Source organism: Zosterops lateralis (genome assembly GCF_965231275.1).
Source record: "Zosterops lateralis genome assembly, chromosome: 32".
NCBI classification, from domain to species: domain Eukaryota; kingdom Metazoa; phylum Chordata; class Aves; order Passeriformes; family Zosteropidae; genus Zosterops; species Zosterops lateralis.
Window position 1 is genome coordinate 1,348,541 of NC_139792.1, and position 27,105 is coordinate 1,375,645.

Here is a 27,105-nt window from a genome sequence, read left to right on the forward strand (position 1 = left end):
GGGGAATGGAGAATAAAAATGAGGGAAAATCACAGAATTTGGATAATTTGGGGTCATTAATGAGGGAAATTCCAGGATTTGGATAATTTGGGAACCTCTGAAGGATCCCAGTGAGGGAAAAACTCCTGGAGCAGGAGGCAGGTCCAGCCTGGGAATGGGATTGGGATCCACAGGGAGCCCAAAATGATCCCAAATCCTGGAATTTGGAGACTTTGGGATCTCCTAAAGGACATTAATGAAGGAAAATCTCGGGATTTGGATAATTTGGGGTCTCCTAAAGGACATTAATGAAGGAAAATCTCGGGATTTGGGTAATTTGGGGTCTCCTAAAGGACATTAATGAAGGAAAATCTCGGGATTTGGGTAATTTGGGGTCTCTTGAAGGATCCCAGTGAGGGAAAAGTCCCTGGAGCAGGAGGCAGATCCAGCCTGGGAATGGGATTGGGATCCACAGGGAGCTCAAAATGAGGGGAAATCCCAGAATTTGGAGACTTTGGGATCTCCTAAAGAACCAATCCTCCCATCAATCCTGCCCTATTCCCGCCCCATTCCCTGCCCTATATCCCGCCCCAATCCCATCACTCCTGGCCCCATATCCCACCCCATATCCCGCCCTATTCCTGCCCCATTCCCTGTCCCATTCTCGGCTCCATTCCTGCTCTGTATCCCGCCCCAATCCTACCATATTCCCTGCCCCATTCCCGCCCCATTTCCGGCCCCAATCCCATCACTCCTGGCCCCATTCCCTGCCCCATTCCTGCCCCATATCCCGCCCTATATCCCACCCCATCCCCATCAATCCCACCCCATTCCCAGCCCCATTCCTGCCCCACTGACTGGAGTGTGTCTGCAGGTGCCCCATTCCCCACCCCATATCCCGCCCCATCCCCATCAATCCCACCCCATTCCCCACCCCAATCCTGGCCCTATATCCCACCCCATATCCCACCCCATTCCTGCCCCACTGACCAGAGTGTGTCCTCAGGTGGCCCATTCCCTGCCCTATATCCCACCCCATTCTCGGCCCCAATCCCGCCTAATCCCTGCCCTATTCCTGCCCCATATCCTGCTCCATTCCAGCCCCAATCCTACCCCATTCCCTGCCCCAATCCCATCACTCCCAGCCCTATATCCCTCCCCATTCCTGCCCCAATCCCGGCCCCAATCCCATCACTCCCGGCCCTATATCCCATCAATCCCATCCCAGACTGACCGGAGTGTGTCCTGAGGTGGCCCATTCACACCCCACCCATTCCCGGCCCCAATCCCATCACTCCCGGCCCCATTCCCTGCCCTATATCCCACCCCAGACTGACCGGAGTGTGTCTGCAGGTGCCCCATTCCCCACCCTATATCCCACCCCATACCCCGCCCTATTCCCGGCCATATATCCCGCCCCGTTCCCATCAATCCTACCCCATATCCCACCCCAAACCCCACCCCATTCTGACCGCAGTGTGTCCACAGGTTCCCCATTCCCCGCCCCATACCCCACCCCATTCCTGCCCCACTGACTGGAGTGAGTCCTGAGGTGGCCCATTCACACCCCACCCCATTCCCGGCCCCAATCCCATCACTCCCGGCCCTATATCCCACCCCATACTGACTGGAGTGTGTCCTGAGGTGGCCCATTCATACCCCACCCCATATCCCACCCCATACCCGGCCCTATATCCCATCAATCCCACTCCACACTGACCAGAGTGTGTCCTGAGGTGCCCCATTCATTCCTTGCCCCATTCCCTGCCCTATATCCCACCCCATTCCCACCCCACACTGACCGGAGTGTGTCCTGAGGTGGCCCATCCATACCCCACCCTATATCCCACCCCAAATCCCACCCCATTCCCACCCCAGACTGACCAGACTGTGTCCTGAGGTGCCCCATTCATTCCCCACCCCATTCCCAGCCCTATATCCCATCAATCCCACCCCACACTGACTGGAGTGTGTCCTGAGGTGGCCCATTCACACCTCACCCTATATCCCACCCCAAAACACCCCAAACCTCGCCCCAGACTGACCTGAGTGTGTCCTGAGGTGGCCCCATTCCCCACCCCATATCCCGCCCCATATCCCACCTCATCCCCATCAATCCCACCCCAATCCTGGCCCTATATCCCACCCCAAATCCCACCCCACACCCCACTGACCGGAGTGAGTCCTGAGGTGGCCCATTCATTCCCTGCCCCATTCCCCGCCCCATACCCCACCCCATTCCCACCCCACTGACCGGAGTGAGTCCTGAGGTGGCCCATTCACACCCCACCCCATTCCCAGCCCCATAACCCACCCCATTCCTGCCCCACTGACCGGAGTGAGTCCTGAGGTGGCCGCTGAGCGCGTCGCGCCTCCGGCAGGCGTAGGAGCAGAAGGGGCACTTGAAGGGCTTTTCCCCCGAGTGCAGCTTGATGTGCCTCAGCAGGTTCCCCTTCTGCGTGAACGAGGCCCCGCACTGCTGGCACTGGAAGGGCCGTTCTCCTGGAAAAATCCCAAAAATCCCCGAAATCTCAATGGGAATAGATCGCAAATAATCACAGCCCCAATCCTGACCCCACACTGCTGGCACTGGAAGGGTCATTCCCCTGAAAATCCCAAAATTCCTGATGGGAATGGATCCCAAATAAACCCAACCCTAATCCTGACCCCGCACTGCTGGCACTGGAACGGTCGTTCCCCTGGGAAAACCCCAAAAATCCCATGAGAATAGATCCCAGAGAATCCAAATCCCAATCCTGACCCAGCTCTGCTGGCACTGGAATGGTCGTTCCCCTGGAAAAATCCCAAAATTCCCCGAAATCTCAATGGGAATAGATCGCAAATAATCACAGCCCTAATCCTGACCCAGCTCTGCTGGCACTGGAATGGCCGTTCTCCTGGAAAAATCCCAAAAATCCCCATGAGAATAGATCCTAAATAACCCCAATCCTAATCCTGACCCCACACTGCTGGCACTGGAATGGCCGTTCTCCTGGAAAAATCCCAAAAATCCCCATGAGAATAGATCCTAAATAACCCCAATCCTAATCCTGACCCCACACTGCTGGCACTGGAACGGCCGTTCTCCTGGAAAAATCCCAAAATTCCCCATGAGAATAGATCCCAGGGAACCCAAATCCCAATCCTGACCCCACACTGCTGGCACTGGAAGGGCCATTCTCCTGGAAAAATCCCAAAAATCCCATGAGAATAGATCCTAAATAACCCCAATCCTAATCCTGACCCCGCACTGCTGGCACTGGAAGGGTCATTCTCCTGGAAAAATCCCCAAATTCCCAATGGGAATCATTCATAAATAATCCCAATCCTAATCCTGACCCCACACTGCTGGCACTGGAAGGGTCGTTCTCCTGGGAAAACCCAAAAAATCCCCATGAGAATGATTCCTAGATAACCCAAACCCTAATCCCGCTTTTTCCCCATTTCCCCCCCCCGCCATTTTCTCCGTTTTTCACTGTTTTCTCCCTTTTTTGCCTTTTTTTCCCATCTTTTCACCGTTTTTTCTCATTTTTTCACCGTTTTCTCCCATTTTTCACCATTTTCTTTCATTTTTTCACCGTTTCTCCCCATTTTTCCCCATTTTTTTGGGATTCTCCCCACTGTGGCTGCGTTTGTGCGCCATGAGCACATTGTGCCTAATACAGCCCCAGAATTCCCATTTTTCCCCCCATTTTGGTCCCATTTTTTAGCCGTTTTTCCCCATTTTTTTCCCCCTAGTTTCCCTGGTTTTCTCCCATTTCGTCCCACATTTTTGTCCTTTTTTTGCCCGTTTTTTCCCTATTTTTTTGCCTTTTTTTTCTCATTTTTTCACCATTTTTTCTCATTTCCCCCCCGTTTTTTCCCATTTTTTCCCAATTTTTCCACCATTTTCTCCAATTTTTTTGCCCTTTTTTTGCCATTTTTTCACCATTTTTCCCCATTTTTTCACCATTTCTCCCTGTTTTTCCCCCCATTTCTCCACTGTTTTCTCCCTCTTTTTTTGCACTTCTTTCCCCATTTTTTCACCATTTTTTCTCATTTTTTCACTGTTTTTTCTCATTTTTTCCCCCATTTCTCCCTGTTTTTCCTCCCCAGTTTTTCCCGTTTTTAACCCTTTTCTCTCATTTTTTTGCCCATTTTTCCACCATTTTTTCTCATTTTTCCACCGTTTTTTCTCATTTTTTCACCATTCTTCCCCATTTTTTCACCGTTTTTTCTCATTTTTCCCCCATTTTTCCCCATTTTTTCACCGTTTTTTCTCATTTTTCCCCCATTTTTTCCCATTTTTTTCAGTTTTTCTCACCGCTGTGGCTGCGTTTGTGCACCATGAGCACGTTGGGTCCTGTACAGACTCCACAATTCCCATTTTCCCCCCATTTTTTGGCCGTTTTTTCCCATTTTTTCACCGTTTTTTCTCATTTTTCCCCCATTTTTTCCCATTTTTTTCAGTTTTTCTCACCGGTGTGGCTGCGTTTGTGCACCATGAGCACGTTGGGTCCGATACAGACCATCCCACAGACGTCACATTTGAGTTTCCCGTTGGGCAGGCGGATCCCGCCGGGGGAATTGGGCTCCGGGAATTGTTCGGGAAAAGCTTCGGACACGGAATCGTCCCCCAGCCCCTCCTTGTCCTCCTGGGACAGGGACAGCGACAGCGCCCGCCCCGGGGAGTCCTCGTCCGACGACATCTCTACCTTGATGGAGTTGGCTGCAAAATGGGGAGAAAGTGGGGAAAAAACATGAAAATCGGTGAGGGAAAATGGGGAAAAAATGGGGGAAATTGGAGAAAAAATTGGGAGGAAAATGGGAGAAAAATGGGGGAAATTGGAGAAAAATTGAGAAAAAAATGGAGAAAAAATGGGGGAATAAATGGGGGAAAAAATGGGGGAAAATGCAGAAAAAATTGGGAGGAAAATGGGAGAAAAAAGGGGGGAAGAGAGGGGGAAAATGGGGAAAAATGGAGAAAAAATGGGGAAAAATGAAGAATAAATGGGGGAAAAAATGGAGAAAAAATGGAGAAAAAATAGGGGAAATTGGAGAAAAAATTGGGAGGAAAACGGAGGAAAAATGGGGTGAGGAGACGGGGAAAAATGGCGGGAAAAAATGGTGGGGAAAAAATGAGGGGAAAAATGGGGGAAAAAATGGCGGGAAAAAAAAAGGCGGGAAAAAAAGGCGGGAAAAAATGGCGGGAAAACGGAAAAAAATGGGTGAAAAATGGAAAAAAATGAGGGAAAAATGTGAGGAAAATGGAAAAAAATTGGGGAAAAAATTGGGTGAGGAGAGGGGGAAAAATGGGATGGGCAGAGGGAAAATGGGATCGGGGAAAAGGGAAAAGGTTCGGACACGGAATCGTCCCCCAGCCCCTCCTTGTCCTCCTGGGACAGGGACAGCGACAGCGCCCGCCCCGGGGAGTCCTCGTCCGACGACATCTCCACCTTGATGGAGTTGGCTGAAAAGTGGGGAGAAAGTGGGGAAAAAATTGAGAAAAATATGGAGAGAAAATGGGGAAAAAATGGAGAAAAAATGGAGAAAAATTGGGAGGAAAATGGGGAAAAAATGGAGGGAAAATGGGGAAAAAATGGGGAAAATATGGGGAAAAATGGAGAAAAATGGAGAAAAAATGGGGAGAAAAATGGGGAGAAAAGGGGGGAAAATTTGAGAAAAAATTGGGAGGAAATGAGGAGAAAATGGGGGGGGAAATGGGAAAATGGGGAGAAAAATGGGGAGAAAAATGGGGAGAAAAGGGGAGAAAATTCGAGAAAAAATTGTGAGGAAATGAGGAGAAAATGGGGGGAAATGGGGAGAAAAAGGGGGGAAAATTGGAGAAAAAATTGGGAGGAAATGGGGAGAAAATGGGGGGGAAATGGAAAAAATTGGGGAAAAATGGGGGAAAAATGGAGAAAAAAATGAAGAATAAATGGAGAAAAGATAAATAAAAATGAGGTGAGGAGAGGGGGAGAATGGGGGAAAATGGAGAAAAAATGGAGAAAAAATTGGGAGGAAAATGGGGGGAAAATGGAAAAAATTGGGGGGGAAATGGGGGAAAAATGAGGGAAAAATGGAAAAATTGGGGGGGAAATGGAGAAAAAATAGGGGGAAAATGGGGAAAAAATGGGGGGAAAATGGGAAAATTACAGGGGTAGGGAGAGGAAAAAATGGGGAAAAAATTGGGGAAAAATGGAAATGGGGGAAAATAGGATGGGGAGAGGGAGAATGGGAGAAAAAATGGGGGAAAAATGGGGGAAAAATAGGGTGGAAATAGGGGAAAAATGGGGAAAAATGGGGAAAAATGGAGGAAAAATGGGGTGAGGAGAGGGAAAAATGGGGAAAACCTCTGGAATTGTGTCCTCAAACCTCTGGAATTCTCCTAAAACTTGGAATCGTGTCCTGGATCCTCCCTGAGGCTTTCCCAGGAAATTCCAGCAGGAAATTCCAGTAAAATTCCAGCAGCTCCACCCCCAGTGCCGGGAATTCCCCTCTGGGAATATTTTGGGAAAAAATTGGGGAAAATTTGGGAAATATTTTGGGGATATTTTGGGGAATATTTTGGGGAATAATTTGTGAATATTTTGGGAATATTTTGGGGAATATTTTGAGGAATATTTTGGGAATTGGAGAATTTCCAGCAGGAAATTCCAGTAAAATTCCATCAGCTCCACTCCCAATCCCAGGAATTCCCCTCTGGGAATTGTTTTGTTGGTTTTTTTCCTGGAATTGGAACCTCAAAATTCCCAAAAATTCCCTGGGCAGGGCGGGATGAGATTCCAGAGGGATCCACCCACATCCAGCCCTTGGAATGTGGAAATTCCAGAAATTCCAGGGGGTTTCCAGGAGAAAAAAAATGGAAAATAACAAAGTTTGGGAGTGAATTCCTGTGGATTTTCCAATATTCCAATGGGAATTGTGGAGGTGTCACCCCTGGGAATGAAAATCTGGGGAAAATTGGGGGGAAAATGGGGAAATTTGGGAAAAAATTGGGGAAAATCTGGGAAAATTTGGGGGAAATTGGGGAAAATCTGGAAAAAAATAGGGGGAAAATTGGGGGAAAATCAACATTTGGGGGGAAATTTGAGGAAAATCTGGAAAAAATTGGGGGAAATTGGGAAAAATCTGAGAAAATTTGGGGAAATCGGGGAAAAATGGGGAAAATCTGGGAAAAAGTTGGGAAAATTTGGGAAAATTTTGGGGATATTTTGGGAAGATTTTGGGGACATTTTGGGAATATTTTGGAGATAATTTCGAAATATTTTAGGAATATTTGGGGCACATTTTAGGAATATTTTGGGGATATTTTGTGGCTATTTGGGGGAATATTTTGAGGATATTTTGGGAATATTTGGGGGAATATTTTGGGGATATTTGGAGAATATTTTGTGGATATTTTGGAGAATATTTTGGGGATATTTTGGGAATATTTTGGATATATTTTCGAAATATTTTAGGCATATTTTGGGCATATTTTGGGAATATTTTGAGGATATTTTAGTGAATATTTGGGGAATATTTTGTGAATATTTTGGGAATATTTTGGGGACATTTTGGGAATATTTTGGAGATATTTTCGAAATATTTTAGGAATATTTGGGGCACATTTTAGGAATATTTTGGGGATATTTTGTGGATATTTGGGGGAATATTTTGAGGATATTTTGGGAATATTTGGGGGAATACTTTGAGGATATTTTGAGAATATTTTGGGATATTTGGGGGAATATTTTGGGGATATTTGGAGAATATTTTGTGGATATTTTGGAGAATATTTTGGGGATATTTTGGGAATATTTTGGATATATTTTCGAAATATTTTAGGAATATTTTGGGCATATTTTGGGCATATTTGGGGGATATTTTGGAGATATTTTGGGGATATTTTTGGGCTATTTTTGGGCTATTTTGGAGACATTTGGGCAGTTTCAGGAACACTCACCGGGGGAGCGCGGTGACGATCGGGGGCTCGGGGGGCTCCGGGCGGCTCCAGGAGGGAATTCCTGCTCCAGGGGGGAATCCCCACGGCCTGGGGGGACACAGGGGGGTCACAATTCCTGATCCCAAACCTCCCCCTGGGATTTGGGGAAGGGCTGAAACAGGATTTTCCTCCATTCCCAATCCCAAATTTCCACACCTGGGTTTGGGCAGGGCTGGGACAGGAATTTGCTCCCATTTCCAGATTCTGGAATTTGTTCCCATTCCCAATCCTGATACCAAATTCCTCCCCCTGGATTGGGAAGGGCTGAAACAGGATTTCCCCCCATTCCCAATCCCAAATTTCCACACCTGGACTTGGGAAGGGCTGGGACAGGAATTTGTTCCCATTTCCAGATCCTGGAATTTGAGATTTGTTCCCATTCCTGATCCCAAATCCTCAAACTGGAGCCCAAGGATTCAATTCCAGAGGGAAATTCCCAATCCCAAACCTCCCCCTGGGATTTGGGGAAGGGGCTGGGACAGGATTTCCCCCCATTCCCAATCCAAATTTTCCACACCTGGATTTGAGAAGGGTTGGGACAGGAATTTGTTCCCATTTCCAGATTCTGGAATTTGTTCCCATTCCTGATCCCAAATCCTCAAACTGGAGCCCAAGGATTCAATTCCAGAGGGAAATTCCTGATCCCAAACCTCCCCCTGGGATCTGGGGAAGGGCTGAAACAGGATTTTCCTCCATTCCCAATCCCAAATTTCCACACTTGGATTTGAGAAGGGTTGGGACAGGAATTTGTTCCCATTTCCAGATTCTGGGATTTGTTCCCATTCCTGATCCCAAATTCCTCCCCCTGGATTGGGAAGGGCTGAAACAGGATTTCCCCCCCATTCCCAATCCCAAATTCCTCCCCCTGGGATTTGGGCAGGGCTGGGACAGGAATTTGCTCCCATTTCCAGATCCTGGAATTTGTTCCCATCCCAGATCCTGATCCCAAATCCCCACACCTGGATTTGGGAGGGGCTGGAGCACAAGGATTTCATTCCAGAGGGAAATTCCTGATCCCAAATTTCCCCACCTGGATTTGGGCAGGGCTGGAACAGGATTTGTTCCCATTTCCAGATTCTGGGATTTAGGAAAGGGGCTGGGATTTAATCCCAGGGGGGTTTAAATTCCCAATCCCAAATCCCAAACCCCATCCCAGTGACCCAAAGGGATCCCAAACTCCCCAAATCCCCCCCTGGCTCCAGGCCCCTTTTCCCAGGCTCTGCAATTCCCAAATTCCCTTTCCCCATTCCCAAATTTCCTCTCCCAACTCCTAAATTTCCTCCCTTGAGCCCAAATTTTCCCCCATCCCAAATTCCCTCCCATTCCCGAATTTCTTTTCCCCAATCCCAAATTTCCGACCCCAAATTTCCTCTCCCATCCCAAATCTCCATCTCTAATCCCAAATTCTCCTCCCTTGATCCCAAATTTCCTTTTCCAACCCCAAATTCTGACCCCAAATCCCCCCCAATCCCAAATTCTGACCCCAAATTTTCCTCCTGATCCCAAATTTCTTCCCCCAACCCCAAATTCCCTCCCATTCCTGAACTTCCTTTTCCCCAATCACAAATTTCTGATCTCAACTTTCTTTTCGTCATTCCCACATTTCCCCAATCCCAAATTTCCTTTTCCCAACCCAAACTCTGACCCCAAATCCCCCCCAATCCCAAATTTTGACCCCAAATTTCCCTCTCGGTCCTAAATTCCCTCCACATCCCAAATTTCCTTTTCCCAACCCAAACTCTGACCCCAAATTTTCCCCCCCACCCCAAATTCTGACCCCAAACTCCTCCTCCTCACCCCAAATTTCCTTTCCTCAATCCCAAATCCCTCCTGATCCCAAATTTCCTCCCCCCACCCCATATTCTGACCCCAAATCTCCTCCTCCTCACCCCAAATTTCCTTTCCCTGACCCAAATCCTCATCCCAAATTCCCTCCCTCCATTCCCAAATTCTGACCCCAAATTTTCCCTCCAATCCCAAATCCTCCCAACCTGAATTTCCAATCCCAAATTTCCTTTCTCCATCCCAAATTCTGACCCCAAATCCCCCCAATCCCAAATTCTGACCCCAAATTTCCTTTCCCTAACCCAAATTTCCTTCCTAGTCCTAAATTCCTCCCCCAATCCCAAATTTCCTTCCCCCCATCCCAAACTCAGATTTCCTCTCCCCGTTCCCAAATTTTTTCCCACATCCCAAATCCTCCCAATCCCAAATTCTGACCCCAAACTTCTCCTCTCCATCCCAAACTTCCTTCCCTCACCCAAATTCTGACCCCAAATTTCTCTCCTGATCCCAAATTTCCTCCCCAATCCCAAATTTCCTTTTCCCATCCCAAATTCTGATCCCAAATTTCCCTCCTGATCCCAAATTCCCTCCCACACCCCAAACCCTGACCCCAAACTTCTTTCCCTCATCCCAAATTCTGATCCCAAATTTCCCTCCTGATCCCCCAACCCCAAATTTCTCCCCCCACCCCAAACTCTGACCCCAAACTCCCCATTCCCAAAATTTCCCCCCCCCATCCCAAATCCTCCCAATCCCAAATTCTGACCCCAAACTTCTCCTCCCCATCCCAAATTTCCTTTCCCTGATCCCAAATTTTGACCCCAAACTTCCCTCTTGGTCCTAAACTCTCCCCCCCCAATCCCAAATCTCCTTTTCCCATCCCAAATCCTGATCCCAAATCTCCAAATCCAATCCCAAATTCCCCCACATCCCAAATTCCCTTTTCCCGACCCCAAACTCTGATCCCAAATTTCCCTCCTGATCCCAAATTTCCTCTCCCCACCCCCCAAATTTTCCCCCCCAACCCCAAACCCCTTTTTTTCCCCCCCAATCCCAAATCCCTCATTCCGTGGGAACTTTCCGGGAATTTCATTTCTGGGCTGGGAAATTCCCTCTGGATCAGCTGCAAACGACATTTCCAAACTTTTTTTCCGGCCCAGCTGGAAAGTTTTTTTAGCCCCAGGAAAAAAAAAAAAAAATCTCCCAGGGAGTTTCCCAAAACTCTCCCGAGGGTGGAGGGGAAGGGTTTGGAAAAATTCCCAAAAAAATCTTCCCGGGAAAAAAAAAAAAACTCTGGGAAAGGTCGTGAGGAGCCGCTCCCGGCCCTGGGGGGGATGTTGGGAATGAGGAGCCAGAGAGGATTTTGGGAGAGTCCAGAGGGGAAATTCCCATCAAAAATCTCATTACGGGGTCCCTGAAATCCCCTCCAAAATTCCCAAATTTCCCTCCCCAGGATCATTAAATTCCCCTCCAGGATTCCCAAATTTCCCCTCTCCAGGATCCCTAAATTCCCTCCCCAGGATCCCCTAAATTCCCCCTCCAAAATTCCTGAATTTCCCTCAAAAATCTCATTACAGGGTCTCCTAAATTCCCCTCCAAAATTCCCAAATTTTTCTCTTCAAGATCCCCAAATTTCCCATTTCAGGATCATTAAATTCCCCCTCCAGAATTCCCAAATTTCCCTCAAAAATCCCATTCTGGGACCCCGAAATTCCCCTCCCCAGAATTCCCAAATTTCCCTCAAAAATCTCATTCCAGGATCCAAATTTTCCTTCTCCACAATTCCCAAATTTCCCTCTTTAGGGTCCCTAAATTCCCTTTCCAGGATTCCAAATTTCCCCTCCCCAGGATCCCCAAATTTCCCTCAAAAATCTCATTACAGGATCCCCAAATTTCCCTCCCCAGGATCCCCTAAATTCCCCCTCCAAAATTCCCAAATTTCCCTCAAAAATCTCATTACGGGGTCCCTGAAATCCCCTCCAAAATTCCCAAATTTTTCTCTCCAGGATCCCCAAATTTCCCTTTTTCAGGATCCCAAATTTCCCATTCCAGGATCATTAAATTCTCTCCCCAAAATTCCCAAATTCCTCTCCCCAGGATTCCCAAATTTCCCTCAAAAATCTCATTCCAGGATCCCAATTTTTCCTTCTCCACAATTCCCAATTTTCCCTCTCCAGGATCCCCAAATTTCCCTATTCGGGATCCTTAAATTCCCTCTCTGGAATTCCCAAAATTCCTTCAAAAATCCCATTCCAGGATCCCTTAATTCCCCTTCCAGAATTCCCAAATTTCCCTCAAAAATCTCATTCCAGGATTCCCAAATTTCCCTCAAAAATCTCATTCCACAATCCCTGATTTCCCTCTCCAAAATTCCCAAATTTCTCTCTGGAGCTGGATGTGACTCCTTGGGTTCCTCTATCCCGGGACAGGGAATTCCAGGAGCCCCAAATTCCACTTCTGACCATCCCAAATACCCCAAAAATTCCCAAAAAATCCCAAAAAATCCCCCCAAAAATTCCCAAAATCTCCAGGACTGACCCCTGAGATGATCCCAGAGCTCTGACCCCACTCTGAGGAATTTTTTTCCATAAAAAAAGTGAATTTCAGGAGCCCCAAATTCCACTTCTGACCATCCCAAAACCCCTAAAAATCCCAGAAAAATCCCTTTTTTTTTGGGACAGACCTTTGGGAATCTCCTGCAGCCCCATCCCAGCTCTGACTCCACTCTGAGGAATTTTCCCACGGGAAAAGGGAATTTTAAGACTCTTAAATTCCACTTCTGACCATCCCCAAAATCCCAAAAATCCCAAAAAATCCCAAAAATCTCCAGGACTGACCCCTGAGATGATCCCAGAGCTCTGACCCCACTCCGAGAAATTTTTTCCATAAAAAAAGTGAATTTCAGGAACCTCAAATTCCACTTCTGACCATCCCAAAAATCCCAAAAATTCCCCAAAATCCCAAAATTTCCAGGTCAGACCCTTGGGATGATCCCAGAGCCTCATTCTCACTCCAAAGAATTTTCCCACGGAAAAAGAGAATTCCAGGATCTTTAAATTCCACTTCTGACCATCCCAAAACCCCCAAAAATCCCAGAAAAATCCCCCAAAAATCCCCTTTTTTTGGGACAGACCTTTGGGAATCTCCTGCAGCCCCATCCCAGCTCTGACCCCACTCCAAGAAATTATTTTCATAAAAAAAGTGAATTTCAGGAGCCCCAAATTCCACTTCTGACCATCCCAAAACCCAAAAAAAATTCCCAAAAATCCCAAAATCTCCAGGACTGACCCCTGGGATGATCCCAGAGCTCTGACCCCACTCTGAGGAATTTTTTTCCATAAAAAAAGTGAATTTCAGGAACCCCAAATTCCACTTCTGACCATCCCAAAAATCCCAAAAATCCCAGAAAAATCCCTTTTTTTTGGGACAGACCTTTGGGAATCTCCTGCAGCCTCATCCCCGCTCTCAGCTCCTTTTTCTCTTCTTTCTCTTTTCACTCCCAACCCCAAAATAAAAAAAACTAAAAAAGAAAAATCCCCAAATCCCGGCGGCTGCTCCGGGAAAAATCTGCGGCTCCTCCCAAATCCCCAAATCCCTTTGAAATCCCTCCCCCGGCTGGGGAGTGGCTTCAAAAAATAAATAAATAAAATTAAAATTAAATAAATAAAAAAAAAAAAAAAAAAAAAAAGAACCCTCCTATTTTTTTTATTTTTTTTTTTAATTCTAAGTGGGAATAATTTGATTTTTTTTTTTATTTTTTCCCCAGTTCAAACCTTGTTTTTAATATAATTTTTTTTTTTTTTTTTTTGAGTGGAAATATATTATAATTTTATTTTTTTGGGGTTTATTTTTTTTTTTACCTTGAGGGAGGAATCCGGGAGATCCCTGGATGGGAATTCCCGGGAAGCAGCGCCGGGAGCTGGGGCCGCTCACCTTCCAGGAAGAGCAAATTCCTGGAATTCAGTGAGAGAAAAAGAAGAAAAAAATAAAATAAAATAAAATAAGAAAAAAATAGGTTGGGGATTGTTAAATAAAGGAGGGGGAAAAGGGAGGAGGGAAAGGAAAAAAAAATCTCATTTTTTTGGTGTTTTTTTAGGGATTTTAATGGGAAAAATAATAAAAAAATACAATAAAATAAATAATAATAATAAAAAAGGTTGGGGATTGTTAAAGAAAGGAGGGGGAAAAGGGAGGAGGGAAAGGAAAAAAAATCTCATTTTTTTGGTGTTTTTTTAGGGATTTTAATGGGGAAAAATAATAAAAAAATACAATAAAATAAAAATAAAAATAAAATAAAAATAAAAATAACTCGGGGATTGTTAAAGAAAGGAGGGGGAAAAGGGAGGAGAGAAAGGAAAAAAAAATCTCATTTTTTTGGTGGTTTTTTAGGGATTTTAATGGGGAAAAATAATAAAAAAATACAATAAAATTAAAAAAAAGGTCAGGAATTGTCAGAGAAAGGAGGGGGAAAAAGGGAGGAGGGAAAGGAAAAAAAAATCTCATTTTTTTGGTGGGATTTGAGGGATTTTCGTGGGATAAAAAATGAGGAATTAAAAGGAGGGAGTGGAAATTCCAGAGGGAAAAGGGAGGAGGGTGAGGGGTGGGAATGTGGGGAAGGAGGAGGGAAGGAAAAAAATCCATTTTTTTTCAGGGATTTGCAGGATTTTAGTGGGATAAAAAATGAGGAATTAAAGGCAGAGACTGGGAATGGAGCTGGGAGTGTGAGAAGGGAGGAGGGAAGGAAAAAATCTCATTTTTAAATGGGATTTTCAGGATTTTAGTGGGGTGGGAAAAGAAAAATTCAAGGCAGGGAGTGGGAATGGGGCCAGGAATTCCAGAGGGAAAAGGGAGGAGGGGATGGGAATGTGGGAAAGGAAAAATCCCATTTTTTTCAGGGATTTTCAGGGTTTTAGTGGGATAAAAAATGGGGAATTAAAAGCAGGGAGTGGAAATTCCACCTGGAATGTGGGAAAGGAGGAAGGAAGGAAAAATCTCATTTTTAAATGGAATTTCCAGAATTTTAGTGGGTTAAAAAATGAGGAATTGAAGGCAGGAACTGGGAATGGAACCAGGAATTCCATCGGGAATTGGGGCTGGGAAAGGGCTCAGGAAAAAACAGGGACAGGAAAGGGAGGAGGGGAAGGAAAAAATTCCAGATTTTAATTGGAATTTCCAAGATTTGAATGGGATAAAAAATGGGGAATTAAAAGCAGGAACTGGGAATTGAACTGGGAGTGTGAGAAGGGAGAAGGGAAAGAAAAATTCCATTTTTAAATGGAATTTTCAGGATTTTAGTGGGATAAAAAATGGGGAATTAAAGGCAGGGAGTGGGAATGGGGCCAGGAATTCCAGAGGGAAAAGGGAGGAGGGGATGGGAATGTGGGAAAGGAGGAGGGAAGGAAAAATCCCTTTTTTTTTCAGGGATTTTCAAGGTTTTAGTGGGATAAAAAATGGGGAATTCAAAACAGGGAGTGGAAATTCCACCTGGAATGTGGGAAAGGAGGAAGGAAGGAAAAATCCCATTTTTAAATAGAATTTCCAGGATTTGAATGGGTTAAAAAATGAGGAATTGAAGGCAGGAACTGGGAATGGAACCAGGAATTCCATCGGGAATTGGGGCTGGGAAAGGGCTCAGGAAAAAACAGGGACAGGAAAGGGAGGAGGGGAAGGAAAAAATTCCTTTTTTTTTTTTTTTTTTTAGTGGGATTTCAGTGGGGTGGGAAAAGGGGAATTCAAAGCAGGGAGTGGAAATTCCAGCGGGAATTCCAGAGGGGATGAGGCAGAGCAGGAGGAGGGTGGGAACGTGGGAATGTGGAATGTTGGAATGTGGGATGTGGGAATTTGGGAATGTGGGAAGGGCTCAGGAATGAGAAATGGGACATTCCCAAAAGCTGGAAATGGGAATGGAGCCGGGAGTGGGACAGGGAGGGGAAATGGGAACATTCCCAAAAAACAGGGAGGGAAAATCCCACCGGGAATGGGAGAGGGGTGGGAATTTGGATCCCAGATTTCAGTGGGATCATTCCCAAAAAACAGGGAATGGGAGGAGGGAGAGGGGTGAGAATTTAGATCCCAGATTTTAGTGGGATAAGGATGAGAAATGGGACATTCCTAAAAAACAGGGAGTGAAAATTTTACTGGGAATGGGAGAGGGAGAGAAGGGTGGGGATTTGGATCCCAGATTTTATTGGGACAAATGGATCATTCCCAAAAACCAGGGAATGGAAATTCCACCGGGAAAGGGAGAGGAGGAGGGAGGGAATGTGGGAACGTGGGAATGAATGTGGAATGTGGGAAGGGAGGAGGAGGGAGGGAATGTGGGATTTGGATCCCAAATCTCAGTGGGATCATTCCCAAAAAACAGGGAGTGGGAGGAGGGAGGGGAGGGAGAGAAGTGGGAATTTGGGTCCCAGATTTTTCAGGAACAAATGGGATCATTCCCAAAAAAAACAGGGAATGGAAATTCCACAGGGAGAGGGAGAGGGGCGGGAATTGGGATCCCAGATTTTTCAGGGAGAAATGGGATCATTCCCAAAAAAACAGGGAAGGGAAATTCCACCGGGAAAGGGAGAGGAGGAGGAGGGAGAGGGGAGGGAATGGGGAATGTGGGATTTGGATCCAGGATTTGATGGGGATGAGCAGAGGGAGAAATGGGACATTCCCAAAAGCTGGAAATGGGAATGGAGCCGGGAGTGGGACAGGGAGGGGAAATGGGAACATTCCCAAAAAACAGGGAGGGAAAATCCCACCGGGAATGGGAGAGGGGAGGGAATTGGGATCCCAGAATTTTCAGGGAAAAATAGGTCACTACCTAAAAAAACAGGGAATGGAAATTCCACCGGGAATGGGAAAGGAGGAGGAGGAGGAGGGAGAGAAGGGTGGGAAGGGAAAAATTTGGGATAAATCCAGGAAATCACAAAGTTTTGGGACTAAATTTGGGATAAATCCAGAAAATCACAGTTTTTTGGGACCAAATTTGGGATAAATCCAGGAAATAATGAAGTTTTGGGACCAAATTTGGGATAAATCCAGAAAACCAGAAGGATTTGGGGATAAATCCTGGGAAATAATGAAGTTTTGGGACAGAATTTGGGATAAATCCAGGAAATCACAGAGTTTTTGGGACCAAATTTGGGATAAATCCAGAAAACCAGGAGGATTTGGGATAAATCCTGGGAAATAACCAAGTTTTGGGACAGAATTTGGGATAAATCCAGAAAATCACAAAGTTTTTTGGGACTAAATTTGGGACAAATCCAGGAAATCACAAAATTTTGGGATCAATGCAGGGAACCAGAAGGATTTGGGGATAAATCCTGGGAAATAATGAAGTTTTTGGGACCAAATTTGGGATAAATCCAGAAAAATCACAAACTTTTTGGGATCAATGCAATAAACCAGAAGGATTTGGGGATAAATCCAGGGAAATAATGAAGTTTTGGGACAGAATTTGGGATAAATCCAGGAAATCACAGAGTTTTGGGACCAAATTTGGGATAAATCCAGAAAATCACAAAGTTTTGGGGACAGAATTTGGGATAAATCCAGGAAAATCACAAACTTTTGGGATCAATGCAGGGAACCAGAAGGATTTGGGGATAAATCCTGGGAAATAATGAAGTTTTGGGACAGAATTTGGGATAAATCCAGAAAATAATGAAGTTTTTAGGACTAAATTTGGGATAAATCCAGGAAATCACAGTTTTTTGGGACAAAATTTGGGATAAATCCAGAAAACCAGAAGGATTTGGGGATAAATCCTGGGAAATAATGAAGTTTTGGGACAGAATTTGGGATAAATCCAGGAAATCACAGAGTTTTTTGGGACCAAATTTGGGATAAATCCAGAAAATCACAAAATTTTGGGATCAATGCAGGGAACCAGAAGGATTTGGGGATAAATCCTGGGAAATAATGAAGTTTTTGGGACCAAATTTGGGATAAATCCAGGAAATCACAAAGTTTTTGGGACCAAATTTGGGATAAATCCAGAAAAATCACAAACTTTTTGGGATCAATGCAATAAACCAGAAGGATTTGGGATCAATCCAGGAAACCAAAAAAAAAAAAAACCAAAAAAAATCCCAGGATAAATCCAGGGGCCTCCCCCCTCCCCCTTTTAGGAATAAAATAATAAAATAATAAAATTCCAACACTTTATTTTTTTTTTTTTTCATTTTCTTTTGGGATCAGCCCCAAACCCACCAAAAAAAAAAAAATAAAATAAAATAAAAATAAAATTAATTCCCTTCCCCCAATCCCTGCAAGGCCTGGGAACATTCCAAACTTCCCTGGGAACATTCCAAACTCCTTTTTTTTTAATTTTATTTTTATTATTTTCTCCTCTCATGGAATTTTCCTGGATCCCTCCCTTCCCTTTCCCTCCTGCCAGGCTGGAATTTGAACCATTCCAGCCCCTCCTGGAAATTCCAGCCGCGGGAATTTCCCACCCTGGGCCCCTCCATTCCCATTATTCTCTTTTAATTCCTGGTTTTTTTCCCTTAATTCACATTTTTTCCCCTTCAATTCCCACTTTTTCTCCTTTAATTCCTATTTTTTTCCCCTCAATTCATATTTTTCCCCCTCGATTCCCATTTTTTCCCCTCAATTTCTATTTTTTCCCCCAGTTTCTGGTTTTTTTCTCCTTAATTCTCAGTCCCCCCCTCAATTCCCATTTTTTCCCCTCAATTCCCAGTTTTTCACCCCAATTATTTTTTTTTCCCCTCAATTCCCATTTTTCTCCCCCAATTCCCCTTTTTTCTCCCCCAATTTCCCATTTTTCTCCTTCAATTCCCATTTTTCTCCCCCTAATTCCCAAGTTTTTCTCTCATTTTCCAGGTTTTTTCCCTCAATTTCCATTTTTCTCCCCCAATTTCATGTTTTTCTCCCAATTTCAAGTTTTTTTCCCCCTCAATTCCCATTTTTTCCCCCCTAAATCCGATTTTTCCTCCCCAATTCCATTTTTTCCCCTTCAATTCCCACTTTTTCTCCTTTAATTCCTTTTTTTTTCCCCTCAATTCATATTTTTTCCCCTCGATTCCCATTTTTTCTCCCTTAATTCCCATTTTTTCACCCCAATTATTGTTTTTTTTTCCCTCAATTCCCAGTTTTTCACTCCCAATTTCTCTTTTTTTTCTTCCCAATTTCCGGCTTTTCCCCCTTAATTCCCATTTTTCTCCCCCTAATTCCCAAGTTTTTCTCTCATTTTCCAGGTTTTTTCCCTCAATTCCCATTTTTCTCCTTCAATTCCCAGTTTTTCCCCCCCAGTTTCTCATTTTTCCCCAAATTTCTATTTTTCCCCTCCCAATTCCCATTATTCTCCTTTAATTCCTGGTTTTTCTCCCTTAATTCCCATTTTTTCTCCTCAATTCCCCTTTTTCTCCTCAATTTATATTTTTTCCCCTTCAATTCCCACTTTTTCTCCTTTAATTCCTATTTTTTTCCCCTCAATTCATATTTTTTCCCCTCGATTCCCATCTTTTCTCCCTTAATTCCCATTTTTTCACCCCAATTATTGTTTTTTTTTTCCCTCAATTCCCAGTTTTTCACTCCCAATTTCTCATTTTTTCCCAATTCCATTTTCCCCCCCTCAATTCCAATTTTTTCTCCCCCAATTCCATTTTTTCCCCCAAATTTCTGTTTTTCCCTTCCCAATTCCCATTATTCTCCTTTAATTCCTGGGTTTTTTCTCTCAATTCACATTTTTTCTCCTTCAATTCCCACTTTTTCTCCTCAATTCCCGGTTTTTCCCCTTAATTCACATTTTTTCTCCCTCAATTCCCCGTTTTTTTCCCCTAAATTCCCATTTTTTCCTCCCAATTTCTCATTTTTTTCCCCCAATTTCCATTTTTCTCCCTCAATTCCCATTTTTTCCCCCCAAATTTCTGGGTTTTCCCCATTAATTCCCATTTTTCCCCCTAAATTCCCATTTTTCTCCCTCAATTCCCAGTTTTTCCCGGAAAATCAAGGAAATATTGGGAAAAAATCCAGGAAAAATCGGGAAAAATTGGAGAAAATCCAGGAAAAAAATGGGGAAAATCAGGAAAAATTGGGAAAAAAATTCAAGGAAAATCTGGGAAGGGGCAGGAGCCCCAAAAATCCAGAGAAAATTGGGGAAAAATCAGGGAAAATCTGGGAAAAATTGGAGAAAATCCAAGAAAATTTGGGTAAAATCCAGGAAAAAATTGGGAAATTTGGAGAAAAATCAGGAAAAATTGGGGAAAATTCAGGAAAATTGGGAAAAATTGGGGAAACTTTGAGAAAATCTGGGGAAAATTTGGGGGAAAATCCGGGAAAATTTTGGTAAAAAATCAGGGAAAATTTTGGGAAAAATTTGGGAAAATTTTGGGAAAATGGGGGAAAAATTGGGAAAAAATCAGGGAAAATCTGGGACAAGAAAATTTGGGAAATTCCAAGAAAAATCAAGGAAAAATTGGGAAAATTTGGGAATAATCTGGGAAAAATTTGGGAAAATCCAGGAAAATAAATTTTTAAAAAAGGGGGGAGAATAAATTGGAAAAAAAAAGGGGAAAAAAATAAACTTTAAAAGAAATAGACTTAAAAAAATAAACTTAAATTAAAATAACAACAACAAAAGGGGAAATAAATTAAAAATAAAAGGAGGAAAAATAATTTAAAAAAGGGGAAAAAATTTTAAAAAAGGAGAAAATAAATTTTAAAAAGGGAGGAAATAAATTTTAAAAAAGGAGGAAAATAAATTTAAAAAAGGGAAGAATAAATTAAAAATAAAAGGAGGAAAATTAAAGTAAAAAAAAAAGGAAAATAAATATAAAAAAAGGAGGAAAAATAAATTAAAAAAGAGGAAAATAAATTTTAAAAAGAGGGAAAATAAATTTTAGAAAAGGAGGAAAATAAATTTTAAAAAAAGGAGGAAAATAAATTTAAAAAAGGGGGAAAATAAAATTTAAAAAAAAGGGGAAAAAATTTAAAAAGAGAAAAAAAATTAAAAAGGGGGAAAATAAATTTAAAAAAGGGAGAAAATAAATTTTAAAAAAGGGGAAATAAAATAAAAAAGGAGAAAAAAATTAAAAATAAAAGCGAAAAAACCAAAATTTAAATTTAAAAAGTGGAGAAATTAAAAAAAAAAAAAAAGGGAGGAAAAAAATAAATTTACAAAAAGAGGGAGAAATTTTGGGGAAAATTTATGGAAATTTGGGGAAAATTAATGGAAATTTTGGGAAAAATTATGGAAATTTTGGGAAAAATTATGGAAATTTGGGGAAAATTAATGGAAATTTTGGGGAAATTTATGGAAATTTTGGGGAAATTTGAGGAATTTCTCACCTGTGATGTAGGAACGGGCGTTGCAGTCCTCGATGTCCATGGCTGAGCAATAAATCCCCTAAAAAAGAGGAAAAAAAAAGGATTTTATTATTAATAAAATTATTTAATTATTAGGATGATTTAATTGTTTAATTTTATTGGTATTAAAGTTATTTAGAATTGAAAATTTTCAGGTTAAAAATGGGGATTTTTGGGGAAAATTCAAAAGGCAAAACCTGGTCTTGAAGTCCAGGAAATTCCTCAGGGTTGGGAGTTATTCATTATTAATATTAATTAATTATTAATATTAATTAATTATTGATATTAATTAATTATTAATATTAATTAATTATTGATATTAATTATTATAATGGTTTTATTATTATTTATTAGTAGTTATTATATAATCATCATCAATGAACTATTATTTTAATATTTATAGATTATTATTAGATATTAATAAGTCATTAATGGGGTGTTAATTGGTTGTTAGGTGGATATTAATTGGGTATTAATTAGCAATTAATGACTTATTAAGTTCTAATTTTTTGGTAGTTATTAATTGGTTGTTAATGCCAATCGATTATTAGATATTAATTAGTTATTAATTGGGTGTTTATTGGTTGTTAGTTGGATATTAATTGGGCATTAATTAGTAATTAACAAGCTATTAATTTTTGATTATTATTTAATTTGGTTAGTTATTAATTGATTATTGAGTTTTATTGAGTTTGGTGAGTTATTAATTGGTTGTTAAGTGGATATTATTGATTATTGATTGGTAATCATTGGGTTATTGACTGGATATTAATTAGATATTAATTTGTTATTAATGCTCTATCAATTGGATATTAGTTATTAATTAGTTGCTATTAGTTATTAATTGGATATTAATGACTAATAGTAACTAATTAAACAGCTATTAAAGAACCATTAATCGGTTGAATCATTAACGAATCATTAATTTGCTTATTAATGACTCACTAATTCAATCACTAATAAACCATTCATTTGGTTATTAATCACCTATTAACGAGCCATTAATCGATTGTTAAAGACCTATTAATAGGATGTTATTTTGCTGTTGACGAGCTATTAGTGAGCTATTAATGAGGCATTAATGAGGTGTTAATTAGGGATTAATTAGGAGCCTGGGGAGGTTCCAGGGACAATTCCCAGGATTTGAGAACATTCCCAGTTCCAGGGACATTCCCAGTCCTGGAATTCCAGTCCTGGGGACAATTCCAGGATTTGGGACATTCCAATTCCTGCGAAAAATCCCAGGATTTGGGACATTCCAGGATTGAGGAGATTCCCTTTCCTGGGGAAAATCCTGGAATTAAAAATCCCAAAATCAGGGACATTCCCAGTCCTGGAATTCCAGTCCTGGGGACAATCCCAGGATCAGGGACAATCCCAGGATTTGGGACACTCCAGTCCTGGGGACAATCCAGGAATTAATCCCAGTCCTGGGGACAATCCCAGGATTTAGAACATTCCCATTCCTGGGGACAATTCCCAGGATTTGACGACATGATGACATCCCCAGCCCCAGGGACATTCCCAGTCCTGGAATTCCATTCCTGGGGACAATTCCGAGCCTGGGGACAATTCCAGGATTTGAGGACATTCCAATTCCTGGGAAAAATCCCTGGATTTAGGGACATTCCAGGATTGGGGACATTCCCAGTCCTTGGGACAATCTGGGATTCAGGAGATTCCCGTTCCTGAGAACATTCCCAGGATTCGGGACATTCCCATTCCCGGGGAAAATCCTGGAATTAAAAAATCCCCAAATCAGGGACAATCCCAGCCCTGGAATTCCATTCCCGGGGACAATCCCAGATTTAGGATATTCCAGGATTCAAGATACTCCAAGATTTAGGAAATTTCAGGATTTAGGGCCATTCCAGAATTCAGAACATTCCCAGGATTTAAAACATTCCCAGGATTCAGAGACAATTCCAGCTCCTTTTTTCCCCATCCCACCCTTTAAAATCCACTTTTTTCCCCAATTTTTCCCATTTTTCCCCATCCCAGGCTTTAAAATCCAATTTTTCCATTTTTTCCCCTATTCCAACCTTTAAAATCCACTTTTTTCCCCATTTTTTCCCATTTTTCCCCATCCCAGGCTTTAAAATCCAATTTTTCCACTTTTTCCCCCTATCCCAACCTTTAAAATCCATTTTTTCCCATTTTTCCCCATCCAAGGCTTTAAAATCCACTTTTTTCCCCAATTTTCCCACTTTTCCCCCCATTTTTTCCCCACTTTTCCTCCATCCCACCCTTAAAAATCCAATTTTCCCACTTTTTTTCCCCTATTCCAACCTTTAAAATCCACATTTTCTCCCCAATTTTTCCCATTTTTTCCCATCCCAACCTTTAAAATCCACTTTTTTTTCCCATTTTTCCCACCTTTTCCCATTTTTCCCCATCCCAGGCTTTAAAATCCAATTTTCCCACTTTTTTCCCCTATTCCAACCTTTAAAATCTACTTTTTTCCCCATTTTTTCCCATTTTTCCCCATCCCAGGCTTTAAAATCCAATTTTTCCACTTTTTCCCCCTATCCCAACCTTTAAAATCCATTTTTTCCCATTTTTCCCCATCCAAGGCTTTAAAATCCACTTTTTTCCCCAATTTTCCCACTTTTCCCCCCATTTTTCCCCCACTTTTCCTCCATCCCACCCTTAAAAATCCAATTTTCCCACCTTTTTCCCCCTATTCCAACCTTTAAAATCCACATTTTCTCCCCAATTTTTCCCATTTTTTTCCCATCCCAACCTTTAAAATCCACTTTTTTTCCCCATTTTTCCCACTTTTTCCCATTTTTCCCCATCCCAGGCTTTAAAATCCACTTTTCCCCCTTTTTTCCCCTATTCCACCATTTAAAATCCACATTTTTTCCCATTTTTTTCCCTATTCCAACCTTTAAAATCCACTTTTTCCCCAATTTTTCCCATTTTTCCCACTTTTCCCCATCCCAGGATTTAGAACATCCCAAGATTTAGGAAAAATTGGGAATTTCTCAATCCCAGCTGGATAAAAAAGAGGAAAAATTGGGAAAATTTGGGATTTTTTGAGGGTTTTTTTTGTGGTTTTTTTGAGGTTTGAGGTTGAGGTTTTTTAGGGTTTTTTTGGGGGGGATTTGAGGGGGTTTTTTGGGGTTTTTTTTTCATTTTTTTCGAGGGTTTTTTGATTTTTTTTGGGGGGGGGGTTTAAGGGGTTTTTTGGGAGTTTTTAATGGGTTTTTTGGGGTTTTTTGAGATTTTTTTTGAAAATTTTTTAGGGTTTTTTTTAGATTTTCTTTGGGGCGTTTTTTTGGATTTTTGGGGGGATTTTTTGAGGATTTTTTCCCATTTTTTGGGGGTTTTTTTAATGGGTTTTTTGAGATTTTTTTGAGATTTTTTGGGGTTTTTTTTGAGATTTTCTTTGGGGTTTTTTTTTATTTTTGGGGGATTTTTTGAGGATTTTTTCCCATTTTTGGGGGGTTTTTTTAATGGGTTTTTTGAGATTTTTTTGAGATTTTTTGGGGGGTTTTTTAGATTTTTTTGGGGTTTTTTTTTGAGATTTTCTTTGGGGGTTTTTTTGGATTTTTGGGGGGATTTTTTGAGGATTTTTTCCCATTTTGGGGGTTTTTTTAATGGGTTTTTTGAGATTTTTTTGAGATTTTTTGGGGGGTTTTTTTAGATTTTTTGGGGGGGTTTTTTAGATTTTCTTTGGGTTTTTTTTTTTTATTTTTGGGGGGATTTTTTGAGGCTTTTTTTCCCATTTTTGGGTTTTTTTAAATGGGTTTTTTGGGGGTTTTTTTTGAGATTTTTTTGGGGTTTTTTTTAGATTTTTTTGGGGTTTTTTTTTGAGATTTTCTTTGGGGTTTTTTTTGATTTTGGGGGGATTTTTTGAGGCTTTTTTCCCATTTTTTGGGGGGTTTTTTAATGGGTTTTTTGGGGTTTTTTTGAGATTTTTTGGGGGTTTTTTTTTAGATTTTCTTCGGGGGTTTTTTTGGATTTTTGGGGGGATTTTTTGAGGATTTTTTCCCATTTTTGGGGGGTTTTTTTAATGGGTTTTTTGAGATTTTTTGGGGGTTTTTTTTAGATTTTCTTTGGGGTTTTTTTTTTTGATTTTTGGGGGGATTTTTTGAGGCTTTTTTTCCCATTTTTGGGTTTTTTTAAAATGGGTTTTTTGGGGTGTTTTTTTTGAGATTTTTTTGGGGTTTTTTTTAGATTTTTTGAGGTTTTTTTTTAGATTTTCTTTGGGGTTTTTTTTTTGGATTTTTGGGGGGATTTTTTGAGTTTTTTTTCCCATTTTTTGGGGTTTTTTTAATGGGTTTTTTGGGGGTTTTTTGAGATTTTTGGGGTTTTTTTGAGATTTTTTTTGGTTTTTTGAGATTTTTTGGGGTGTTTTTTTTTTTGATTTTTGGGGGGATTTTTTGAGGCTTTTTTCCCATTTTTGGGGGTTTTTTTTTAGATTTTCTTTGGGGATTTTTTTGGATTTTTGGGGGGATTTTTTGAGGCTTTTTTCCTGGTTTTTGGGGGTTTTTTTTAATGGGTTTTTTGAGATTTTTTTTTTCATTTTTTTAAGGAAAAACCTCCACAAAAAATCATGTGGAGCAGAGGGAGAAATTCCCCGGAGAAATTGGGATAAAACCAGGCCAAGGATCCCCCAGGAAAATCCAGGTTGGAATTGGGGCAGAATTTGGGTTTTTTTATTTTCTCCTTCCTCAAATCCAGGACTTGCCCTCCCCTGGGGAAACTACAGGAGAAAATTAAAATAAAATAAAATAAAATAAAATAAAATAAAATAAAATATAAATAAAATAAAATATAAAATAAAATAAAAAAAAATAAAATGAAATAAAATAAAATAAATGAAATAAAATAAAATATAAAATAAAAAATAAAATAAAATATAAAATAAAAAGAAAATAAAAAATATAAAATGAAATAAAAATAAAATATAAAATAAAATATAAAATGAAATGAAATAAAATAAAAATAAAAAATAAAATGAAATAAAAATAAAATAAAATAAAATAAAATAAAATAAAATATAAATAAAATATAAATAAAATAAAATATAAAATAAAATAAAATAAAAAATAAAATGAAATAAAATAAAATAAATGAAATAAAATAAAATATAAAATAAAAAATAAAATAAAATGTAAAATAAAAAGAAAATAAAAAATATAAAATGAAATAAAAATAAAATAAAATAAAATATAAAATAAAATAAAATATAAAATGAAATAAAATAAAAATAAAATAAAAAATAAAATGAAATAAAAATAAAATAAAATAAAATAAAATAAAATAAAATAAAATAAAATATAAAATAAAATATAAAATAAAATAAAACAAAACAAAATAAAATAAAAACAAAATAAAATAAAATAAAATATAGAATAAAATAAATATAAAATAAAATAAAATAAAATATAAAATGAAATAAAAATAATAAAATAAAATAAAATAAAAAATAAAATAAAACAAAATAAAATTAAAATAAAATAAAATAAAATAAAATAAAATAAAGTAAAATAAAATAAAATAAAATAAAATAAAATAAAATAAAATAAAATAAAATAAATCCCCCCAAATAATTCAGGAAAAATTCCATTTAACCCTCATTGATCCCAATCCTGAGGAATTCCAGGGAAAAAAAAATCAAATCCCATTTCAGGCTCTAAAAATCCACATTTTTCCCCAATTTTTCCCACTTTTTCCCATTTTTCCCCCATCCCACCCTTTAAAATCCACTTTTTTTTTTTTTTTTTTTTTTTAATCTGGATAAATCCCCATTCCCACCCTTGAAATAAATGGAAAAAACCAGGAATAAAATCCGCAAAAAATTCCAATTTCCAGTTTTTTATGAATTAAAAAACAGGGAAATAAAATCCCAGAAAAATTCCAATTTCCAGCTTTTAATGAGTTAAAAAATAAGGAAATAAATCCCAAAAAAATTCCAATTTCCAGCTTTTTATGACTCAAAAAACAGGGAATAAAATCCCAAAAAAAATTCCAATTTCCAGCCTTTTTATGAGTTAAAAAATAGGGAATAAAATCCCAAAAAAATTCAAATTTTGAGCCTTTTT

The 27,105-nt window shown here is 40.4% G+C and overlaps 1 protein-coding gene across 5 annotated transcripts in view; it reads right to left on the reverse strand.

Moving 5' to 3' along the window:
- The window catches only part of IKZF4 (IKAROS family zinc finger 4), a 31,212-nt gene extending 10,066 nt beyond the window's left edge, over positions 1 to 21,146 (reverse strand). For 2 of the 5 annotated variants that reach the window (XR_014592082.1, XM_083881160.1), the window contains exons 1-5: positions 21,035 to 21,146; positions 13,591 to 13,683; positions 7,907 to 7,993; positions 4,439 to 5,428; positions 2,314 to 2,481 (exon numbers count right to left, since the gene is read on the reverse strand). Coding sequence is in view for 4 of the 5 variants with exons in the window: in XM_083881160.1 (XP_083737286.1) it covers positions 2,314 to 2,481; positions 4,439 to 5,428; positions 7,907 to 7,993; positions 13,591 to 13,683; positions 21,035 to 21,074 (1,378 nt within the window). In the remaining variant the exon portion in view is untranslated. Of the gene's footprint in view, positions 1 to 2,313; positions 2,482 to 4,438; positions 5,429 to 7,906; positions 7,994 to 12,413; positions 12,444 to 13,162; positions 15,041 to 21,034 lie in introns of those variants that run through there. The other 3 variants (XM_083881161.1, XM_083881162.1, XM_083881163.1) reach the window with 3 other exon arrangements.
- Between the last annotated feature and the right edge of the window lie 5,959 nt (positions 21,147 to 27,105).